Source organism: Dermacentor silvarum, chromosome 5 (assembly GCF_013339745.2).
Source record: "Dermacentor silvarum isolate Dsil-2018 chromosome 5, BIME_Dsil_1.4, whole genome shotgun sequence".
NCBI lineage: Eukaryota > Metazoa > Arthropoda > Arachnida > Ixodida > Ixodidae > Dermacentor > Dermacentor silvarum.
In genome coordinates this window covers 93,094,669-93,116,093 of record NC_051158.1, presented here as the reverse complement: position 1 = coordinate 93,116,093, position 21,425 = coordinate 93,094,669, and the positions used below count along the sequence as shown (strand labels likewise).

The 21,425-nt window shown below is 45.2% G+C and overlaps 1 protein-coding gene across 5 annotated transcripts in view; it reads right to left on the bottom strand.

Moving 5' to 3' along the window:
• The window catches only part of LOC119453610 (rab11 family-interacting protein 4A), a 256,371-nt gene that overhangs the window by 81,889 nt on the left and 153,057 nt on the right, over positions 1-21,425 (bottom strand). For 4 of the 5 annotated variants that reach the window (XM_049668292.1, XM_037715668.2, XM_037715666.2 and 1 more), the window contains one exon: positions 8,090-8,133. In XM_049668292.1, the coding sequence (XP_049524249.1) occupies positions 8,090-8,133 (44 nt within the window). Of the gene's footprint in view, positions 1-8,089; positions 8,134-13,064; positions 13,183-21,425 lie in introns of those variants that run through there. The other variant, XM_037715671.2, reaches the window with a different exon arrangement.

Below are 21,425 nucleotides of genomic sequence, written 5' to 3'. Positions count from 1 at the left end.
GGATGGTGAGGATTGCAATACTCATTAAATTCAGACGTTTTACGTGCCAAAACCATGATCTGCCATGAGGCACGCCGTAGTGGGGGGAGGGAAAGGGGGGGGCTCCGGAATAATTTTGACAACGTGGGGTTCTTTAACGTGCACTCAATGCACGGTAGGCAGTGCGATGTTTAAAGTGCCCCTCACCAGGCACCGTAGGAATATTTCATTACACGCTGGATGTTGTAAAGCACCGTCCTGGAGTCTTCTACCACAAAAATTCTTAAAAGCTGTTTCATATTAGCGGATACGGAAGCAAACATACGTGCAAACAGATACGTGCAGATACGTGCAAACACCAGACAAGCAACTAACTTTAACTTTAAACTTTTCTTATTGCAGCAATGTCTACGGTGAACGATTATTGGAGTTTTGTGGCGCTATGACATGGAACACTGTGCCTGTGGAAGTAAAAGTAACCAGAAACTTTGACCTTGCATGTAAACACTTCTTGTCTATACGAACGTAATAACACCTCTTTTACAAAGTTAATACTCGTTCATGTAAGCAATGTTATTATTCACTGCGAAAATATGTGCGTGGTTGACCTATATATGTTATTTCTGTATTGGACCAGGTACTAGCCACATAGGCTATTGGGCCAACTATTTTTGATCGCATTCTTTGAATTGTATAAATAAAGCTCATTTTCATTGATTGATTGATTGAAATAAATAAAGCGCGGCGAGATCTCAAGCTATAGGCGCCTCGCTGCAGAAGGTTAAGAGGAAGCTTTAGCTCGGGCCCAACCCCCATGCCGCCTATTCAAAGTCATTAAAAACGTAGAAATGCTTTTCTCTTTTCTGGGATAACCGTTGTTGCACTTGAGAGGGAAAAAAAATTTAACTTCTAGTGACTGTTTGAACCGAAATATTTAATTAATGTCTGAACATTTTAACGAATATTGCCGAAAATCAGTAAGCTTGCAAAAATAGAAGCACGAAGTTTACAAATCCGAAACTCTACACCAGCATATCACAGGTCTGTCAGCTGCGTCCGTTAGAACATCCAAAGCAGGCAAATTTGATCTAATAATTTGCATCTTACATTGTTGACAAGGGTTTTCCAGAAGACATACTCGCACATTTGTGGTGCATTTGAGAGACATCAATTTTGCACGCTTTAGACGTACTATATGAGAGGCAATTTACAGAATTGTGGTGCCAATTTTCACTGCTGTGTTACAGAGTTGCAAACTTGACATTTTCGTTTACTGAAAAAGTGCGATACTCAACAATCTTTATTAAACGATCGACGGCCTAAATAAGAAATACGCTTTCAGCAGTCACTAAAACTGAATGTTGTATTTCAAATGCAACAAACCTGAACAAGTTCGGCGCAACGGTTGCCGAGAAAACCGATTTCTCCTTTACCGTGTGTTTAGATACGAGCCCCCGAGGCAAAGCTTCCTCCTTAAATGAACACTAAAGGCAAATACTAAGTCAACGTGAACTGTTAAAACACTAGTCCAGAAAGCTCGCAGCGCTTGTTTCGTGCCAATAAAACACTTAGTTTACGCGAAGATTGCGCCGGAAAATCAGCATACATTTAGCGCAATTCAAATCGCCCGCCTCCGAGAGGGGAGTGGTGACGTTTCATACGCCATCATCGTCCTTTGCTGCCGTCTGTGAGTAAAACGGTGCCCGACAGACGGCGCTACGGTTCTCTGAGCAAAATGCAAACGCGCGGCCATGGAGAAACCGAGCCAAGACCGAGTTGGATTTGCCGATGCAGCTGCTCTTGGTCAAGCGGCGTGGACCGTTCGGGAAACCTGCGACATCACATTGACGTGGCATTCTCTACTACTTGCAGTCAGCAAAACCAGCACAGCACTATGCGATAACGAAGCTACTGAAGCGTGAAAGCGCGGGAAGCGAAGAGTAGAGAAAACGAAACCTTTCGACCGCCGGCGTCGTTGTCAAAGGTAACGCCAATGCGTTTTTTTTTTTTCTTCTGATAATCAAATATAACTGGACAAGCAGCATTTTATTTGGTGTTATAATGCAATACAATGATCTTTTTTTATTATGCGTACTAGTGACAGAATTATGAGTGCCTTCGTCTTTCTCGATTACTAAAGCTCTGTTCGCGGTAATATTCGACACATTATACGTTCTCGAGCACTAATCTATCATTTTAGCTTGACTTAATATTTGCCTTTAGTGTCCCTTTAAGGCGTAATGATACAAAAATTCTAACTAGAAATAACAGGTTGATTACATTGCTGCGAGCTCACAGGCATCATCTATAAAGTATCGATAGCAAAAGCTGCTTAGAAAACATTTTTCTTAATTTTAAAGTTCGTACGAGCGACGAATCAGAAGGTGCAGCCCCTATCGATGTAGTCATCAACATAGGTCCTATATAAACTATGTGACGTCATGAGTTTGCGCGATTGATTTCGGTGACGTGCAACGTCATTGGCTTGTCTCGCCGTTCGCAAGACGTTTCGGCACTGTATGCACTGGGTGTATTGCACTGACCGCACGCGAAGCGTACTGGTGGCGTGGCCGGCAGTAGTACGTAAAGCCGGTGGCGACAACTTGTGACGATTTGGCCAACTACAATGGACTCGAATATTTCTGCTTGTCGCGTTAGCGTTATTGTCGAAGGGGATTATCAAAGTACGGTACGTTAACGACTATGTTGCTACGAACGCTTTACACTCTCAGATAGGTGGTAGAATTTGTAAGTTGCAGTGTATTACTGCGCGCGCTCTGGTTAACGCTCCGTCACCAGATGTCACCACAAGCGTTGTTCCTACCGTACACCTCTCCGGTCACCCTGCAAACCGCAAACGGTAAGAAGCTTGAAGGTAAGCTAAAACCTAGCTAAAGCGCTGATGCCGGATCATATCGCGTAGTGGACTTCTGTCCAACGAAGCGTTACGATGGTGCCCCCCAGCAAGGCAGAGGCTCTCCACCAAACTAGCAGACGAAACAGGAGCACAATGGCATGGCAGACGGTGCGCTAGCGTGTGTCACAAATCTGCTCGGTCACGTGATCGTCGCTGTTCAGAAGCATGCCTCTTACGTCACGGGGCGCTAAATGGTTATCAAAATCGAAACCGCGACTGGTCGTGAGATACGAGCATATAACTAAGCGTCATCGTGCGCTGGAGCAAACCAGTTTCTTTAGCATGATTGCTGGGTCAATACCCATTGATTAGTGCGAAAAAGCAGAGCCCAAATAATTTTGTGTCAGTAGAAAACTGCGCCTATAGAAATCGATCAATTTGATCGACAGGCTTTCTACGCGTCGTTAAACATTTCCGTTAAAATTTTACTACAAACGTCATGCGCCGTCTGAAACGACGACTACAGTTGTCAGATTTGATAATTTTAGGCAGATTCGGGAGTCTGGAAAAATAAAACTTCGACTAGATGAATCGTCGAAACTAGCCTCAAGTGAGGCTAGCAATTCAATAAAATGACGCGAGATTTGCGCTTTGGTCAACTCCGCAACATTTTTAAATGACAGCAGCAGTGAAGACACCGAAGCTTCTCTCTGGTTGTCGATTTCCCGATCCGACGTATAGGCTGTTTTAACGACGTCCAAAACAACGGTAGACGTATGTACATGTACAGTGCCGTCCACGTCTGCTGTGTAGAGCGCGCGAACGGCCTCTGCGGGGCGACACATGACGGCCGTGTCTGGGTCCGAGATAGCGTGCCCAGGAGCATGTGCGGCCTAATAAACATGCAAACTTGCGCCTTTGTTATCTCGAACAGTCCGTGATCACGCTTGTTTGTTGCGAAAGGACCGGCGCGCGTTATCAGCCCGTGCGCTTCACTCTATCGCAATTGCGGTCCCGCAAGCACCTTCAGGTCGAGTGCAGATTTGGGTAAACAAGGGCGCTTTTCACTGCCACCACTCATCAAAAACATTTCTGCATGTGTATTAGGCCGCACATGCTCCTAGGCAGACTATCTCGGACCCAGCAACTACCGCCAGGTGTCGTCCTGCAGAGCAAAGGCGGCTGCTCGCGCGCTCTACAGAGCAGTGGACGGCACTGTACAAATTATCACGAGCAATCCTTCCCATCGTATCGTGTGGGGTTTTTTTCAATCACACAAGGGCACGCAGTCGATTTAAGACCGACGTTCGACCGTTGCTTGACTTAGCTGTCTGATCTCTTACATTTTGAACACCGCCTGTGCAAGTGTCTTTGTTCATAACTGCCCAATATTGTGCAACACTCCAGTTCCTGTACAGTGCTGTACATCAACGTGAACAAAGCACCCGGATGCCCCAGGGCCAGTTGAACGCGCACTAGACCCCCTTCCTTGCACAGAAAAACTGATCGAACGCAATCAGCAAATTTGAGGAGGCTTCTTCATGCTTCCCTATCCTGACTACCATCGCTTCACGAGCCTAAAGAATGCAGTTTAAAAAAAAGCAGGTGCCTGTACAATTAGAAAAGTACCTATTTCCCTGTTTGCGAAGCTACTGCTTTTCCACATAGCATGGGCACCATTATGGCTAGTACAGATGCCAACAAAGCTTCGTAATAGCTTTGCTTTGCGTGACCTGACTTACAAAACTTGGGAACTAGGAACCAGGCGCATATTTTGTATATTTCAGATTTTTGTTACTCTCAGTATTTATACTAAAATAGCAAATTATTACGGTCATTCGTGTTCCTTATTGGGGTGCTTATTTGAAGTATCACACAATGTTTTTTTTGTTGTTTTTTTGTAATGTTTGGACAATTGTTACTGCTGTACATCCATACACCAGTGATCAGGCTATAATTGTGCATCGCAGTATACATGACGACAACTACGTCTTGAAATAAACTTCTAAAACCAAAAATGAGCACATTTCTAGCGGTAACGAAAGAGTTAAGAGGAAGATTTAGCTCAGGCTATCCAATCTAAACACATGAGAAAGGATAAATCGTTGTTCTCGGAAACCACTGGTGCAAATATCAGGTATTTGATCATATTTGTCGCATTCAAAACAAAAAAAGTGTTCGACTCTTGTGATTGTAGTAAGCAGATTCTTAATCTAGGCCGTCAATTGTTTTCTAAAAACTGTTGAAAATCGCTAACTTTCAGAAAACGATACTGTCAAGTTTACAACTCTAACTCAGCAATGGAAAATGATATCACAATTTATTTATTTTCATTTACAAATACTGCTGTCTATTTCGAGACATAGCAGGAGTGGGTACAGCATTTAGTACAAACAAATGAACAAATACTGAGATTATACAAACAGATTAACTGGTGATATGGTTAGGTAATTGCTCAACGAACTCTGCAAAAGACAATGTGCGCAGCGAACCATCCGAGTTGTTCCAAATTTCAACTGTCAATTTCAATTTTGTAAATCGCATCCAACAGTACATCTAAAGCGGACAAAATTAATGTGCTATACATGGCTGTCAAATACACCACTAATACGTGAATATGGCTTTTTCAACGCCCACATAAACCTTGTAACAAATTCACGTAAGGTAAAAATTTATATATCGAACTCGTCCACGTTGGGTGTTCTGACGGATGCAGCTTAGGGAACTTTGATGCCTGTTTGCCGTCCAGTGTTACGGATTTGTAAACTTCCGTGTTTCGATTTTAGAGCGATAGCTCTACTACTCCAAGTACAAACCCAGAAAACGCCTGGTTCCGTAAATCTGACCTTCAAGCTCAGCCAAGGTCCAACTGGGACTTAGCCTGCCTAATGCGTTTTGGACACACGCGCGCCTCGGAGCAACAGCAAACAATAAAATACAAAAAAGGTCCTAGGGCCTTCACATTTTGATATAAGACGGCCTCATATTGCCCCTGAAAAAAATGTCTTCCCAGCAATGCACTTGTGTTTAAAAGTGAAGCCGACTTTATGGGGATCGGTGTAAGCTCGGTCTTTGTAAGCTGGCTTTCCCAGATTTTGTGTTGCAGTGAAACCTACTAAAGAAAAATGCGATGCGAACAGGGCCCGCTAACGCTGTCGCGTTACACTCTTGATGATGATGATGATGATGATGATGATGATGATGATGATGATGATGATGATGATGATGATGATGATGATGAACCTTAACCATGGCTCGCACCCACTGAGGGGGATAGACCAAGAATCGGGCGGCAGTAGGTAGCTGGCAATAAAATTCGTTTTGGCAATGAGCAACGCAAAGTAAAAGAAGGCAAAATCAAAAACAATAAAATTTGGTTTAACTAGAATAGTGTGCCAACGAGCTTTCAGACTAACTGAAGGGTGAAAAATGAGGTTACTATCAAGGTCAGAAAAAATATAATGTTACTAACAAATTTGGAGAAACAAATTTTATTGAAATGCATACTGATCTGATAGGTGGAATAAAGTTACAATAATTAACAGGGTAACCGTCCTGTTTCAGTTAAATATTCAAACACTGCGCAACAAACGTTTCTGTGACAATAGCCGAGGGTGGAGGCCCCAAATGATAATAATACTGGTGTATTTAATCTTAAACCAATTTTGCAGAGTGGAGCTTCGAGTAATATCTCTCTGGTTTAAATAACGTCGGCATGATAAAAAGTAGTGGTCTATTGTTTCAATTTCCTTACAATTTTGGCACAGAGGGGACATCGTCAGACCAGCTCTATGTAAATAGAAATTCAATTCCAGGATGCGACATCGCAATTTGGAGAATGTAACTTTTAAATGCCGAGAAGGACACCACTGATTATTCCAGCCAAAACCGAGATGCTGAAAGTCTGCTAGATGGGATGAGCGATAATTTGCTTAAGTCATTTCGTAGGCATAACGTTCTGAATCTCGAAGCGGTGATGTAAGCTCTTAAAGGCGAAGCTTAAGCGTCCTCACTTTTTTTTTCACTTATGTTCGGCAATCTTCGTAAAAAAATATATAGAGACCCTAAATCTAATAATCCGCTTCCAACGGTCACTAGAATTCAACTTTCATTAAAATCGGCGAACGGTGTTTCTCAGAAAAGCATCTCTGCGTTTTACAAGTATTTGAATAGGCGGCACCGGGGTCGGGCCCGAGCAAAAGCTTCCTCTTAACATACCCGCCAAGTCACACACCAGCAAAAAAATTGACGAAGCAGAGCATCTATCAGCTCTGGGCGCGAGATAGATTAAACATAGACAAAAATGAAAAATCTGTCTCTGGCTGACATTTGAAAAAAAAATTTCAGCAAAAAAACTTTTAAAAGACTATCTGCTGAAGGGCAGGCAAAGGTTATTCACACCTGAATAATGCGGCAAATCCCGTCCTACTCCTAAATCTTTCGGACTGCCTCTACAAGAGCATTTGTCCCCTGCTTATCCGAAACCGCAGCCGACGATCCACGTGACCCTTACGTCACAATCCCTTTTTATACTCTTATTTTATTATTTTTACACAACCTTGTTGCTCCGCGACAGATTTCCGGCGATGGTCTTGCCCTCTCGGCGTTTCACAGGTTACCGTAGGCTGTGAAACAACTTCGGCCTGTCCGTCAACTTCATCCCGTTTGCGGATTGCCAGAGCCACGGAGAACACTGGCATGCAGCAGTTCACCTGGTGGCGCTTTGCGCAACTACAATGTGTTCGCCCGAGTGTTCTTGTCGACGGGAAATCATAAAGAAAGACAACACATTCACAATTACGTTCCCAGTAGTTAATATGTTAAGTCACGGCCGCATTAGCTTCGTACACTTTGATTACACTGCGTCACAAGGTGTCGCTGCCAGTGTTGTCACGGCCGCCACACTTCTCCAGTTACCCGGTATTCCACAAACGCTAACACATTCAAGGACGAGCTGAAACTCCATTCTGCGCTAAAGCGAGAGCTAAGGCATACCTGCTGGCTGCTCCGAGAGAGAACGCAAGCTTACGCTTGAACTTCCTGCTGTTTTTTTTTTTTTTTTTTCTCGCGACATACATCTGTGTAACACCTTGCAGACAGTATGAGTGATTTGCGCACTAGGTTTTGCTTCTCTGTGAGGAGGTCGCGTAGGATCGAGATGAGCGCGGCTCCCCTACACGAAACGCACTGGGGGAGTTTTTATACATAGTTCAAAAAAAAAACGACAGAAAAAGAGCAGCGTGCGTCACTCACGTCTGAGCAGTAGAAGCCGTTCTTCCGGGAGATGCCGTCCACCTCTGCACATGCAACGGGAGAGAGAAGATGAACTCAGTAAAACAGCGTCGGTAATGTCCGCAACGCACAGTGTAATCGCTGGCGCTAAGAAACCAGTCCGGCATACATCTTCTCGCCGCGGGCTTCCGCGCTGAGACAATCATAACGTAATGTGGTTCCGTTAATAAATGAGCCACTATACTCATTGTGCGTCTGGCTTGCCTGTAGTGTTACAAGTTAAGGGAGAGAAAGAGAGGAGGCTGTTTTAATGGGAACCGGAGAAGTACGCCTGGCGGCACGCTAGCATGCCACTGCACACGAATGCAACGATAAATGAAACACACAAGAAATACGACACTTAACACACACATAACACAACATGGAATATTATAGTTTTTCGTTTAGACAGGAGCCTCGAATCAAAGTTAAAAACACCTTCGTAGGGCTAGAAGCACAGGCTGCGCTAGCCCACGGTTTCCCGCTGTATTATAGGTCATGGTGTGAACCCTGAGATACGTTTAGTGCAACCATTGGGACAGTCATTTCGAGTGCAAAATAAATTACAATCGAAGACTAATGAAGCGTGCCATATGCCCTCTCGACATTGCACGCAGGGCACAGCATAACGATGACGAATAAGGTGCAGACATTCACGATCCTGCCTGTGAAGTCCACACGGCATGCATTGCGAAGTTCGGGAGGTCCGCTTGGTACAGGAGGTAATGGAATAATGGCAATGCAGGGCGTCAGGAAAAGTGTCGCACACACGCTGTACCCTGGTCATGTACGAACGAATATCACCACCGCGACGCGGTAGCTACAGTCGTTGAGTACGAAAATATAATCTGCCAAGTTCAGAATACGCTGCCACCGAGCCGACAATCGCACGTAAACCACTACGCCAGAAGTGAGAAGAGAAATTGTGCAGGAACCATCGACGAAGATCGTCAGTGTAAGCGAATAGAACGAACGAACGAACGAACGAAACGAACGAACCAACCGAACGAACGAACGGAACGAACGAAACGAACGAAAAACGCCCTCCCCTCCCCTCCTCTTCCCGCAACTTGGCTGGGCGAGAACAAGCGCCCTTTCCCTCGGTGCATTTGTATCGCATCTCAAATCACCGCCCTTCAGCCACCGCGGACAACCACGAAAGCGGGCGAAAGAGGCAAATAAAGCTATTCGCTCTAAATTCCCGCAGAACCCATCGCACGATGGATGTTTGACGTTAATGCGTCTAGAGTTGAAGCAATGTAGCAATACACCGTATTCACACGCGTCACGCATGAGACATGTATGCAGCCGGGAGACTCTCTCGCGCTTCGATGATCATTTATTGCCATCCCCTTTGAAACCGGGCGGCGACAAATAGTCATCTAGGGGCGGTATTTTGTAGCGATGCCTTTCCGATGCTAATGCCTTTTCGCGCTTGGTCAGTGGTCAGAGCGACGGTCCGCTCACGTTATCAACGGGATCGGCCGGCCGTGAGCGGTGGATGACAAGACTTGCACAGAATAAGCATAACGCATCGCTACAAAATACCGGCCCAGCGAGCTTGAGCATGATATACATGATTTTCATTCTAGCGTTTTTGTATACTTCTCCTTTATCTTTCTTTCTCTTCTCAAAACTTCTCTATCTACCTGGTACCGCTACCTACTATGCCTGTAACGAATCCGGTTGTATCAATCTCTTCCCTCCTTTTTTTTTTCGCCAATACTCCATTGTCACGTACTTATCTCGACTGCTGACCGGTTGATGCTTCCATCCACCTAAAATCCAAGTAATTCTGGAAATAGCACGCTACCTACGGGTCTCACTGGGTGAATTCCTTCGCCATCCATTAGGAAGTGCTGTCTCCGGATTTTTGCTGGAGCAGACAAGATGCCTCGTCTTGTTGCGAATATTTGTCCGGTATGTTCTTGTCCTTAGGAAACCAGCTAAGGTTGGCTAAGGACTGTTTTCAGTGGGTTTCCACTAGACACACTATGCCGTCTAGTGGCGGCGCCGGGAATTAGGACCGTGCGTGGCGTGTGTGGTAACTTGTCCGATGAGATTCAGATGCGATTGTCTGTATATGAAGCGGGTTGGATGCCATGCTTGCCAAGCCTCCCGATTTGACCAGGACACTCCTGAATTTCGACCAATCCTCCCGACTGCACGGATACGGCAATAAATCTCCCGAAAGACTGCCCCAACCTAACACAGCGAAAAAAAAAAGTAATCGTGTCATGCGACATAACAGAATCGTAATTGCCATCACACGCTAGGTAGCTAGCCGAATTCCGATTTAAATCTAAGCCATTTGTTGGAAGCAATATACGCCTAACTCAGTTTGCTGTAGATCGATACACGCGTTGAGGAGTGCGCGCGACGCAAAGGTCTAACATGCGTTGCATAATGGTCGATTTCCTGAAGCTTCGCCGCAGTACATCCATGTTATGCGGCAAAGCATATTAGGACTAGAAAGGGGCCACTGTCACGGGACATAGTACGTGTTCCTTAATTATACATGCGCGCGCGCGCAGTCTTCGGTCACAGCACGAGCACCGAGACGTCTAATAACGGTACTGGCAGTCATTCAGAGATGTTTCTCACGTTGCCGTGGCCCAAGGAAAAAAATTACTCTAGGAGGGTGTGGGAAGAAGTAAAAACTCGCACGAAACGGTTGCAGCGCGTAACCATTGGCTTCGGCTGCGGTCGGACGATTTGTGGCAACTCCGTGCAGTTTGCAGAATGTAGCTCAAATGCAGTTCCAATCCAGATAAAATCGTGCTCAATTCCAGCACTTAATGTAGCTCCAATTCTGCTCAAATCCTGCACTTGTGTAGTTCGAATCCAGCGCTAATGCGGCTCCACTGCCGTGAAACCTAAGGGAGTGCGAAGCAGTGATGCTAGGGTTGCCAGAATTTCTAGCCACCATAGTGATGCGCCGGCGCTTGTGGGGTGGTGGCGCCCTCTCTTGCGCTGCGCTGGTACCAGTCTGGCGTTTCGGAACCGATTTTAACGAGCTTCTGCTAATTAATGCGCTTAGTGCTCGATTATTCACGTCTTTTTTAAATTATTTTGAATCATGCTAGCTTATTTTGAACCGGTTTTGATCAATTGTGCACTTGTTTTGACCCTGTTTTGAGCACATGTGCGGAGCGTGATCACGACGGACGCCGACAGCCCGGGCCCATAAAGTGCTTCGCACTTAAAATGATTAAAAGATATATTTGTAGTCATTCCTACTTCGTCATCCGATTCTCGTCATACTGTCATCGTCAAGCATTCGTTGGCATACAGTCATTGTCACGTACGTCATCGTCGGCATACACCCGTCGTCATCCCATTGTCTTGCCAGCTTCGTCGTCCCATCAAACGTCATTCCTTTTTCCGTCATTTCATCGTCGTCACTGCGTTGTGATCGTCCTACAGTCGCCGTCCTGTAGTCATGGTCGTGGCCGATCGTGGCGAGCGAGTGTCACAGCAAAGTTCACCGAACCCTGCGACAGTGTATGACGCATGTAGCCGAAGCAATGGAAATACCAGAATGCTCACTACAGATGCGTTTCTCTACACTACAGATGACATCACTATACACTACAGTGTGTTTTAAAAAATGTGCTGTCAATATTTCTCGTGTTTTTGTTGTCTTAGTTGTCGTATTTGGCTGTATTAGTATTTATACTTGTAAACTGCTACTTCGGCTGCTCCAGCGAAGTAAGGCCTTAGTCACGAGGATTACGCCATCTTTTTGCCTTACCTTGCGGGCAAACCTTGCATTTGTTTCGCGCAGATAAATTACTACCACTTGCAAAAAAATGTAAATAAAGTTGTCTTCAGTAATGCGGTGCGGTGTGTGTACTGTGACAGTGTGTGACAACATTGCTTGAATGCTAATCGCATCCCCGTCGACAGTTATCGTGAGATGGGTTCTACCGGAATTCTTTTGCTGGACCTTCATTAACATTGCAACAATTTTACGTGAGCTGCAAATTCTTACGTAGTACTTACTTTAGATGCTCCATCATACGCAGCTAACAGAACTGCGATATCATTTTTGGTAGAGTTTCGCGTTTGTAAACTTCGTGCCTCCGTTTTCTCTCTCTCCCTACTTACCCATTTCTCGCAATTGTAAAAGCATTGAGGCCTCAAATCAAAATTCATATTACTAAAGCCAGTGTACAGCTTTATTTTCTAAACGTAACCAATTTGATTCAAATTAAAAGTTAAATTAAATTCTTGAGTTTTACGCGCCAAGACCATCTCATTATGAAGCAAACCATATAGCGGTGAACTTCGGATAAATTTTTACCAGTTGGAGTTCGTTAACGTGCATCCAATGCACGGTAGACGAGCGCTTTTGCATTGCGCCCCATCTGGGAGGTGGCCGCCGCTGCCGGGATTCGAACCGACGACCTCGTGCTCGGCAGCGCAACACCAGAACCACTCAGCTACCGCGACGGGTTTCACTCAGACTATAATGCGAGAATTTGCAAATGCCGAAACGGATTTAAAAGAAAACTAACGGAAATTGAAAGACAAATAACACCTGTTTTAGAGATCTGACGTGCAGCCAGAAGCTCGTGGGCCTCACAATTTGTAGCCTAGCTTCACCGTACTATATATAGTCACGAGAGCGGTTAACGAATCCGTACGCGAAAACCAAGCACTGCCAAACGTCCGAAACGTTCGCTTATATTCGTAGTACGAACTAATACTAACCACAAAACAAGCATAGAGAAGGCGTACAGAGACGCCATAGTGGAGGGCTTCGGATTACTTTGACAACCTGGCGTTCTTAACGCGCACTATACCATTTTTTTTTTTTTTTTTTGCATTCCGCCCCTATCGGCCGGGATCGAACCCAGGACGTCGTTCACAGCAACGCAACGTCATCAAGCCACGTGTTGGCAGATGTCGCATAAACAAGTCGGCAAACAAAATATATTAGAGCACTGATTACCTCTGCACGAGCTGAAACCGCGCTTGCCGGCAGGCGCAGTGACCGGACAGCGGAAGTTTGGCGTTGCACGCGGTTCCCCAAAGCTGCTGCTGACGGTGGGTAGGCGGGACACGAAGCACAAGGCACGCACACGGATGACCTCCTTCCCTCGGAGTGCGAGCCAGCGCTCAAACTTCGGGCGACATCGCCACCACGGCACAGCGCGCGAAAAGGGGGGGCGGGCGACGGGCGCGCGAGCCGCTGATGGGAAACACGCGGCGACAGGGGAGGAGGAGGAAAGAAAACGGGGGGCGGAACCTCGGCCGCACCTGCTCCGGCGGTCAATACCGAGAGTACGGACGCACGCACGCACGCACGGGAAGAATCGAGGCGACACAACTGCACTGTTACTGAAATATGAAAATGAACAACAAGAAAGAAAGAAGTTAGAGGCTTATAGAAGGTACGAGAAGATTTCGATCTGCGACGAGAGAGAGAGAAGCTGAACGAAGATGGAGAATGGACTCAATAATGTATTGATGCGAATTTGATTCGCGGGGCTTAACGTCCTGTTAGATCACGTGCGGTGAATCGCTGGCGCGTGCACGTGCAGCTACATGCGACAGCGATTCACCTCGTCCCGTGTCACCTTTTCCATCCTATCCCGGCATTGTTACACGTTGTAGGGAGCCCACGAGGTGAAAATTATACAAAACCAAGAAGAACTCATGCAATCTCTAGAGAAGCGGTGACAACTAAAATAAGAATAAGTATGCAATGTAATGCACAGGGAACCTGAATACATTCGTGTTCAGAAAAGAGTAAATGTTAGTTAAGGTGGGTTTATTGGCGCAAGAGCGACTTAGACTTTGCAGCGCCAGACACAGGGTGTTAGAAAGTCAATGGTGGAAAAGAGTAAAATCTGTATTATCTAAAGTGTGTTCAGAAAGTCTACTTCGTCCAAAAAATTCACATCTGTAAGAGGGACAAGGGAATCGTCTCCCAAAATGAGAGTGGGGTGTAGTGGTACATGTAAATCGTATAGATCGTGGAAATGATTTTGTCCTTGTCCTTCGACATGTGGGCATCTAATTAGAATGTAGTACCGTAGTGGTTCTTGACATTTATCACATACCGGATGTGCTTCCTTTGTGAGTAGACAATTGTGTGTGAGGTGTGTGTGTTCCATTCGAAGCCTGGCTAATGTTACCTCCGTGAAGCGTTCTTGGTGATAGCAGGTTTTCCATTACCCTAGCCGAAAAAGAAAGAATTCCATTGAGTGGAAGATGTACACGCAGAAAGGCACCGTGCATGGTAAGTCTGCTCGGACAGCCTCTAGGTGTAATGACGTCACAAACATAACGCGAATTTTTCAGTGGAAATCGAACAGCAACATACCCTATGCAGCATGCTAATATCAATCCTCGCCCTGAGCTCCGTCTCTTTTAATGCATTTTCTTAGCAACCACAATATCGAATATGTCGTTGGGCTAGATAAATACAGCCGTTAAAAGAGCAGTCGTCTAATCATTCCGATAAAACATAGCTTGATTGTAGCCCTTTACGAACGAGGCCAGGCGAAAACCTCGTATTTAAATAATACCTACAACAGTTCTGCATGAAGCAACCAGCAACCGTTCAACATGCACGAAGCCTAGCAATATCTAGATCCAAAAACATGAACTGCGTGCCAACCACGGTGGTACGATTTAGCGGGCCGCATAAAACCAACAAAATAAGTCCTTGCAAGCCGCGGCAGCTTTAACACACAACACGATGCACTCTTACAGTCGTGCACCCTAGTAATTAAGAGCAACGTGGTAAAGAAGCGGCAACCGGTAGAGGCGCCAAGCGGCATTCAGAACCTGAGCGACACACCTTTTGCCCGCAAGCGCACCGTAGCGGGCAAACAACCATAAATATGAGTAGGCCGTAATCAACTTCATCGCTCACCCGTGTACACAGGATCTGGTGCAACAAACACCGACATGGCAAAATAAATCGCGTGAGAACAAGAACTTTCTCGCCGAACGTCGGCGATCCATTGCTGCCGTTGCTTCCGCGCACGACGAGAGCTTGCCGGAAATTATTAAGCCGAAAGCTTTATATGTCCCATCGTTCAGTCGACCTTCAACGTCCTTGAGCGAAAACCGCGGCGTCGAAGCGAAATCGTACACGACGACGACTCGACCCGGCATCGTGTCTTACTTATATGCAAACGCCCACGCAACAGTTTTGATGGCGCGGGGGTCACCGTAGTCATCGTGTTAATTAAGATAGCGCTAATTCAGGCACTCGAACCGACGACCTTCGGTGGGAGTCGGACCCACTACCTTTGGCGTTAAGGCGAAGTTAATTAATGTAGAGTTAAAGCACCCGAACCGACGACCTTTGTGGGAGTCGCACATTCGACCTTTGGTGTCGATTATAGGGCGAGGTTAATTAAGGCACAGGTAATTAAGGTAGCGTGAATTTAGGCACTCGAACTCGCGACCTTTTGTGGGAGAAAACATGTAATAAGAAGTAACAATGCATTCGAATGAGAATGTCAAGTAATTTAATTAATGTCTCTTGAGCGTGCGGGCTTTCACCCCCTTTGGTGCATGCTAAACTGACTGCCAATTTTTTTCGCGCCGGAAATGTGAATCAAACAAACACAGAAGCAAGAGCAATGACAGATAAAACTACGGCGGACGGCCGCCCATTGCACTTGGCAAGGCCGCCACCAGTGGCGAACATTCACGCGCTCTTGATATTACGAAGAATTGTAAATCGCCTTATGATTTCAAAAAGGCAATTAAATTTCCTCTAATATATTTAAAATAATAGTGATTTCACTGATTTAAATATGTAGCTCATTTTACTACGCGTTCGATAGCTATCCATCTTATTTGTTTCTTGCAATTTGCTTTGATTGGTGTAAGTGCAATATTTTTCATAATAAATACTACTATTTATGAGACGCTTCGGTAAGGCTTTTAACTCCGGGACTCGTATGACATTTTTCCATCTGCCCCGAAAACACCAACAGCTGCCTAAACACCAACCTGGAGTCAGAAGCCAACGAGCTCCTGACTCAAGTTCAGAACTCTCAAACAGGTGTTATTTGTCTTTCCAGTTTTCGTTAGTTTTCTTTCAATTCCATTTTGGCATTTTGGCTGTCACTCAGTTCGTGTTTTTGGATCTATAGGTATTCTGTGGCTTCGTGCATGTTGAAACGGTTGCTGGTTGCTTCATGCAGAACTGTTGTAGGTTTTATTTAAATACGAGGTTCTTGCATGGCCTCGTTTGTAAAGGGCTTCAATCAAGCTATGTTTTATCGGAATGATTACAGACGACTGCTCCTTTCACGGCTGTATTCATCTAGCCCAACGACATCTTCGATTTTGTGGTTGCTAAGGAAATGCATTAGAAAAGACGGAGCTCAGGGCGAGGAATGCTGTTCGCTGCTGCATACGGTATTGCTGTTCGATTTCCGCTGAAAAATTCGCGTTATGTTTTTGACGCCATCACGCCTTGTGACTGTCCGAGCAGAGTTACGACGCGCAGTGCCTTTTTGCTTGCACATCTTCCACTCAATTGAATTCTTTATCTTTTTCGGCGTAGGATAGCAATGCATACGCCGCAAAGGACCAAGCCCGACCAATTGCCGTCAGCGCCCACTTACCTCAATTGGCCGGCGCTGCTTCGCCCTTAAATATATCGCGTGGTTTCTTTCTTGCCTAACAATCGAAAAAGAAAAAAAAATATTTAGAAGGTGGTAACAGTACCTTCGTACGTTTCCAAGCAGGCCACTAACAGAATTTCATGTTGCAGAGGAAAGGGCAGTTCTTCGACGTACGCAGCGGAATCGGCTGCACAGTGCTAACTCGCGCGCTCTTATTCATCCGTGCGCTAGGTGAATTCGGTGACCAGTGTACGCACTTTCATTAACAAATCCGTAATTACACTATTCTTGAGGTGACTTTGACGGCACTTATTCGGCAACGCCATGAGTACTCAACGGCAGCAAGATCACTGTACAATGTGTGCCGGCATGTCGCCACGAGGAGTCGTTTGAGATATAAAGTCTGCACCAACGACGCGTGCGGTACAGAAACGGTATTACGGCAAGGATAGAAATTTAAAAAAAAGAAAAAGCGTTTGAGTCATCGAAGTAGTCATCAAAACTAAGCGGCTATTTAACAAAAGTTCCACTTCGTACAACTGGGCTTCGTTGCATTTGTCAGTGATGGGAGCGACATTTTACTTTTTGGAGAAGATTTCAGAGCAGAAAAAATGCTAGTTTGGAGCAGCTATTGGTGTTTTCGGAGAAGATGGGAAAATATGTCATACGACTCCTGGAGTTAAAAGCCTCACCGAATTAAGCGTCTCATAAATACTAATACCTATTATGAAACAAAATGCACATACAACAATCAGAGCAAATTGCTACAAACAAACTATTAAGATGGACAGCTATCGAACGCGTAGTAAAATGAGCTATATATTTAAAATCCCAGTACTTGTGGCAGAAATGAGATCGAAGCTCTGAGCATCACAGCGTAAAAGCAATCACTCACATATCACAGTTTCCACAGCAGCAGTTGGTGATCAGTATGAGATCGAACTTCCCAGCGCCGTTTCGGAGCATGCAGTTTCAATATACGAGCAGTTAATTTCAATATACGAGAAAAGAGGCTGATAAGCAGCAAGAGATCTTTTAATGATATCGCGTTCCACTCTTAAAGGCAAAGCTTATACGCCCTCTAAATTTTTATTACTATTATTATTGCGCAAGTACGCCGTAAGTTTAACTCGAGATTTCTTTACGTCATTCCATAAGTGTCCCTTCGAAGTCCCGCTTAATAAATTATATATATTTTTTAATTCGTGACATAGGCTAACATATCTGCCAAGGAAACTATTATTATATTCTCTGAGTATATCCAAGACTTACGTGTAAATTTTTGAAAAAATCAGGTGTTGTACGTGTCAAGACCAGGATATGATTATGAGGCACTAAGTTGTAAGACTTTTGCAAAAACCCTTGTAAACATTGTAACAGATGTAAACACAGGCATTTCTGCATTTCGCCCCCGTCGAAATGCCGCCGCCGTGGCTGGGATTCGAACCCGCGACACACACACACACACACACACAGTTCTAAGAATAAAAGCAGGTAGGAAAAAATAAGGAGATTTTAATTGCGTTTCGGCCGGAGTCCGGTCTCCATCAAGAGTCAGTAAAGTCCTGTTATTTGATTCCTACGTGCTATTCTTTGAACTATTTCTGAGCCGGCTTCTGTGATTCTATGCTTCACTAATACGGCACACCGAAAACGCAGCTGGAGCCTCGCCATGGGAGCACTGCTTAACCGTGCATATTTAAGTGCTTACTTTTACGGACTATCTTGATAAACGCACCGAGCGCGCTTGCTCGTCTTCTAGTAACAAAAAAAAAAAAAAAAAGTTGTCGCAGTTTCACCTGAAAGGCGAAGCATCAATTGCGATAGCAAATTTGTAGAGAGCTATACGGAGTAATGATATTAGCTTTATCAGCTGTATAAACTTGGACATGCAGCAGCACCGGCAACGCGCTGAACTGTTGTCGACGCCGTCGGCGTTTTGCCCGCGTTCGCTCAAAATGCCTGCGGCGTTGGTGACTGTTGCCGGAGCCTCTGATATAAATAGGCACTTGGTGCCGCAGCTAAACGTCGCCTCCCTTCCCCCCCCCCCCCCCCCCCCCCCCGCGGCCTTTCGTGCGTGAGAAGAAGGCGCGTTTGCTCTACATATATGGTGATTGTAAAGGAGGAAAGAGACGCCTACTTCTGCAGCCCTTAAGGAAGCACGGCGCAGAACGCGCGTTTGTTCTCCGCCGTGCGTTCACTCCCCGTGAAAGAGCGCGTCCCTCGCGCCCTTTCACTCGCACATACAGCGTTCGGCGGCGCGCGGCGACGATTTCATCTCCATTGACGTCATACGGAACCTCACGGCGACGGCGACGGCGACGGCAACGGCGACGGCGACGCCGACGGCAGAAATCTGCTTTTGAGTGTCCATATAATTGCTATCGCAATAAAAAAAAAACTTCAAGAGGCGGCGAATCAGAGGCTAGTATATGACATGCCTTGGCAGGTAGCATATGATTGACAAAAACAAGAAAAAAGAAATCGGCACATGTCACCTGCTATCTTTTCCCCTAAACTGCACAAATAACACCGCCAGAAAAGACAGCTAGAATAAAACGCGATTTCCGGGAGGATTTACGAACTGCGACTATGCTCAATGAAACAGGTGTGTCGAATTATATTACACACACACAGGGCTCGTCGAAATGCTGGTGACACGGGTACGTTAACAAGGACCTCAGCATCCGCCTGTCACAGCTGGTTACTATAAAATACAAAGATATAACGAAACAGCTAGGGGCGCATCTCGCAAGGATTATTTTCGTACGACTTTATCCTTATGAGGAAGCTTTAGCTCGGTATGTCCTATCTAAATACATGGGAAAGGTGAAACTGCTTGTTGCCGCAAACACTCATCCAATCTGATTAGGTATGATGCATTCAAAAGAAAAAGTTAAAATGCAGTAGCCGTAGGAACTAACTTTTTTATATATGTAAATTTCTGTAGGAAAATTGAAGAAACGCAATTAAAAGAAAAAAAAAGCTCGTGTACAAAAACTTCAACCCTAGCTCTAATAAATAACGATATAGCAATCTTTTAAATTGCACCTGCTAATAAAATATCGAAATCATAAAAAATTGGCGTATTATAACGCAGCGTTCCGAAATAAACCACGAAGTTGTAAGTATAGACTTTTGCAAAAACTCGTCAACATCCTTAACTGTAAACTCATGCTGTAACGGATACAGTTTACAGAACTGTGATATCTCATTGTTTGCACACAGCTACGAATTTATAAAGTTCGTGTCCCCCCCCCCCTCTTTTTTTTTTTTTTTTTCTTGTAACTCGGCAAATTTCGTAAATAGTATATGAGGCTCTGAATCAAAATTTTCCTTGCGACAATAATCAAACTTTCTCAAATGCAAAACATGTCAGATCAATCAAGCGATGGTCTGAAGAAAACATATATGCGTTTCGCATCTCCCTGAATAGGGAACTCGCAGCTGGCCCCGAGCTACAGCTTCCTCTTAACATCCGTCCTACAGAGAGCGGGCGAAGCCCCCCCCCCCCCCCCCAAAAAAAAAAAAAAAGAAGATAGCGGCGAATTAAAATAACCGTTTCAAAATACGGCCCCTGGTTGCATTGTTTCTGTTATAACCACAACAGTATTGCGTAAGATTAGCTCAATTCCCTAGCAGGAGAGCGTACGTATAAGATACACCCGAAATGAAGCTCAGGAGCCGTATTCCACAAAGAAAAAAAAAAAAAAGTTGGAAGGAGATCCAACGTGTAATTGAAGTCGACAAAATTGTCTTCCTCGGCGAGTTTGGAGTGAGAGTGGGGTGCATGAATCGCATGGTATAGTGTGAGAACCACGCTGGAGCGACGTTTGATCGGCGTCAATTAGTTGAGCTTGAACCGCCTTCCAAGTTTTTGTCATCAGTTATCGTCGTCACCACAACCATAGTCATCGCCATAGTAATCGTCATCATCCCAATCATAATCATCGCCATCATAGTCATCACATACATACAGGTCCCAGTAACCCCAGGGGCACATAACCATGCAATTAGCCGTACACTCGGTGATCCCAGTAGCTCTTATATTTAGATTGCGCAATCTTCGGCCTACAAAAGAGTCTCGAAAGAGGTTAGAAACAGACATGGCTGATACGGAAAAGTGACCCCAACTCGACAAAGGAAACAAGTGCTTTAGCGTCTCCGTAAACGCAATGCCACCTGCGGAATACCGAGCTACCGAAGAGGTACGCATCAAGCTGGTAGCGACATCTACCGAGGCATCGTCTAACCAGAGAACACGCAAAACTAATACTGCAGTTACTTAAGTATTCTACTTAACTGCTGGTGTAAACCGTTGGCCACGACATAATCGTTACGTTTGTGATTTTTTTTTTCTTTGCTATGATAACACTGACGTTATACAAAAACTTTTCTAACGCACTGTAGTTCTGTAGTTGAAGAAAACGCCCCAAGATGTAGCTATACCGGCATTGCTACCGCCGTCCACCGCTCTGGTAACTCGGTCATCCGCAAATGTTAACAAGCTTACGGCCAAACTAAAACACTGCCTTCACAAAGTGCTTACGAGCTGTAAGTGCGTTCGAGCGAACAGATGCCATCCACCTGTGGCGACGGACGGCGACAGCGAAGGTCGCCGCCGGCCAATGGTAAAGACCACTTAAGAACGAAAGGCTTCGTCAATTCAGCCCCGCGGTTACAGGCATATTAAAGCTCGCCCGTGCATCTGATGA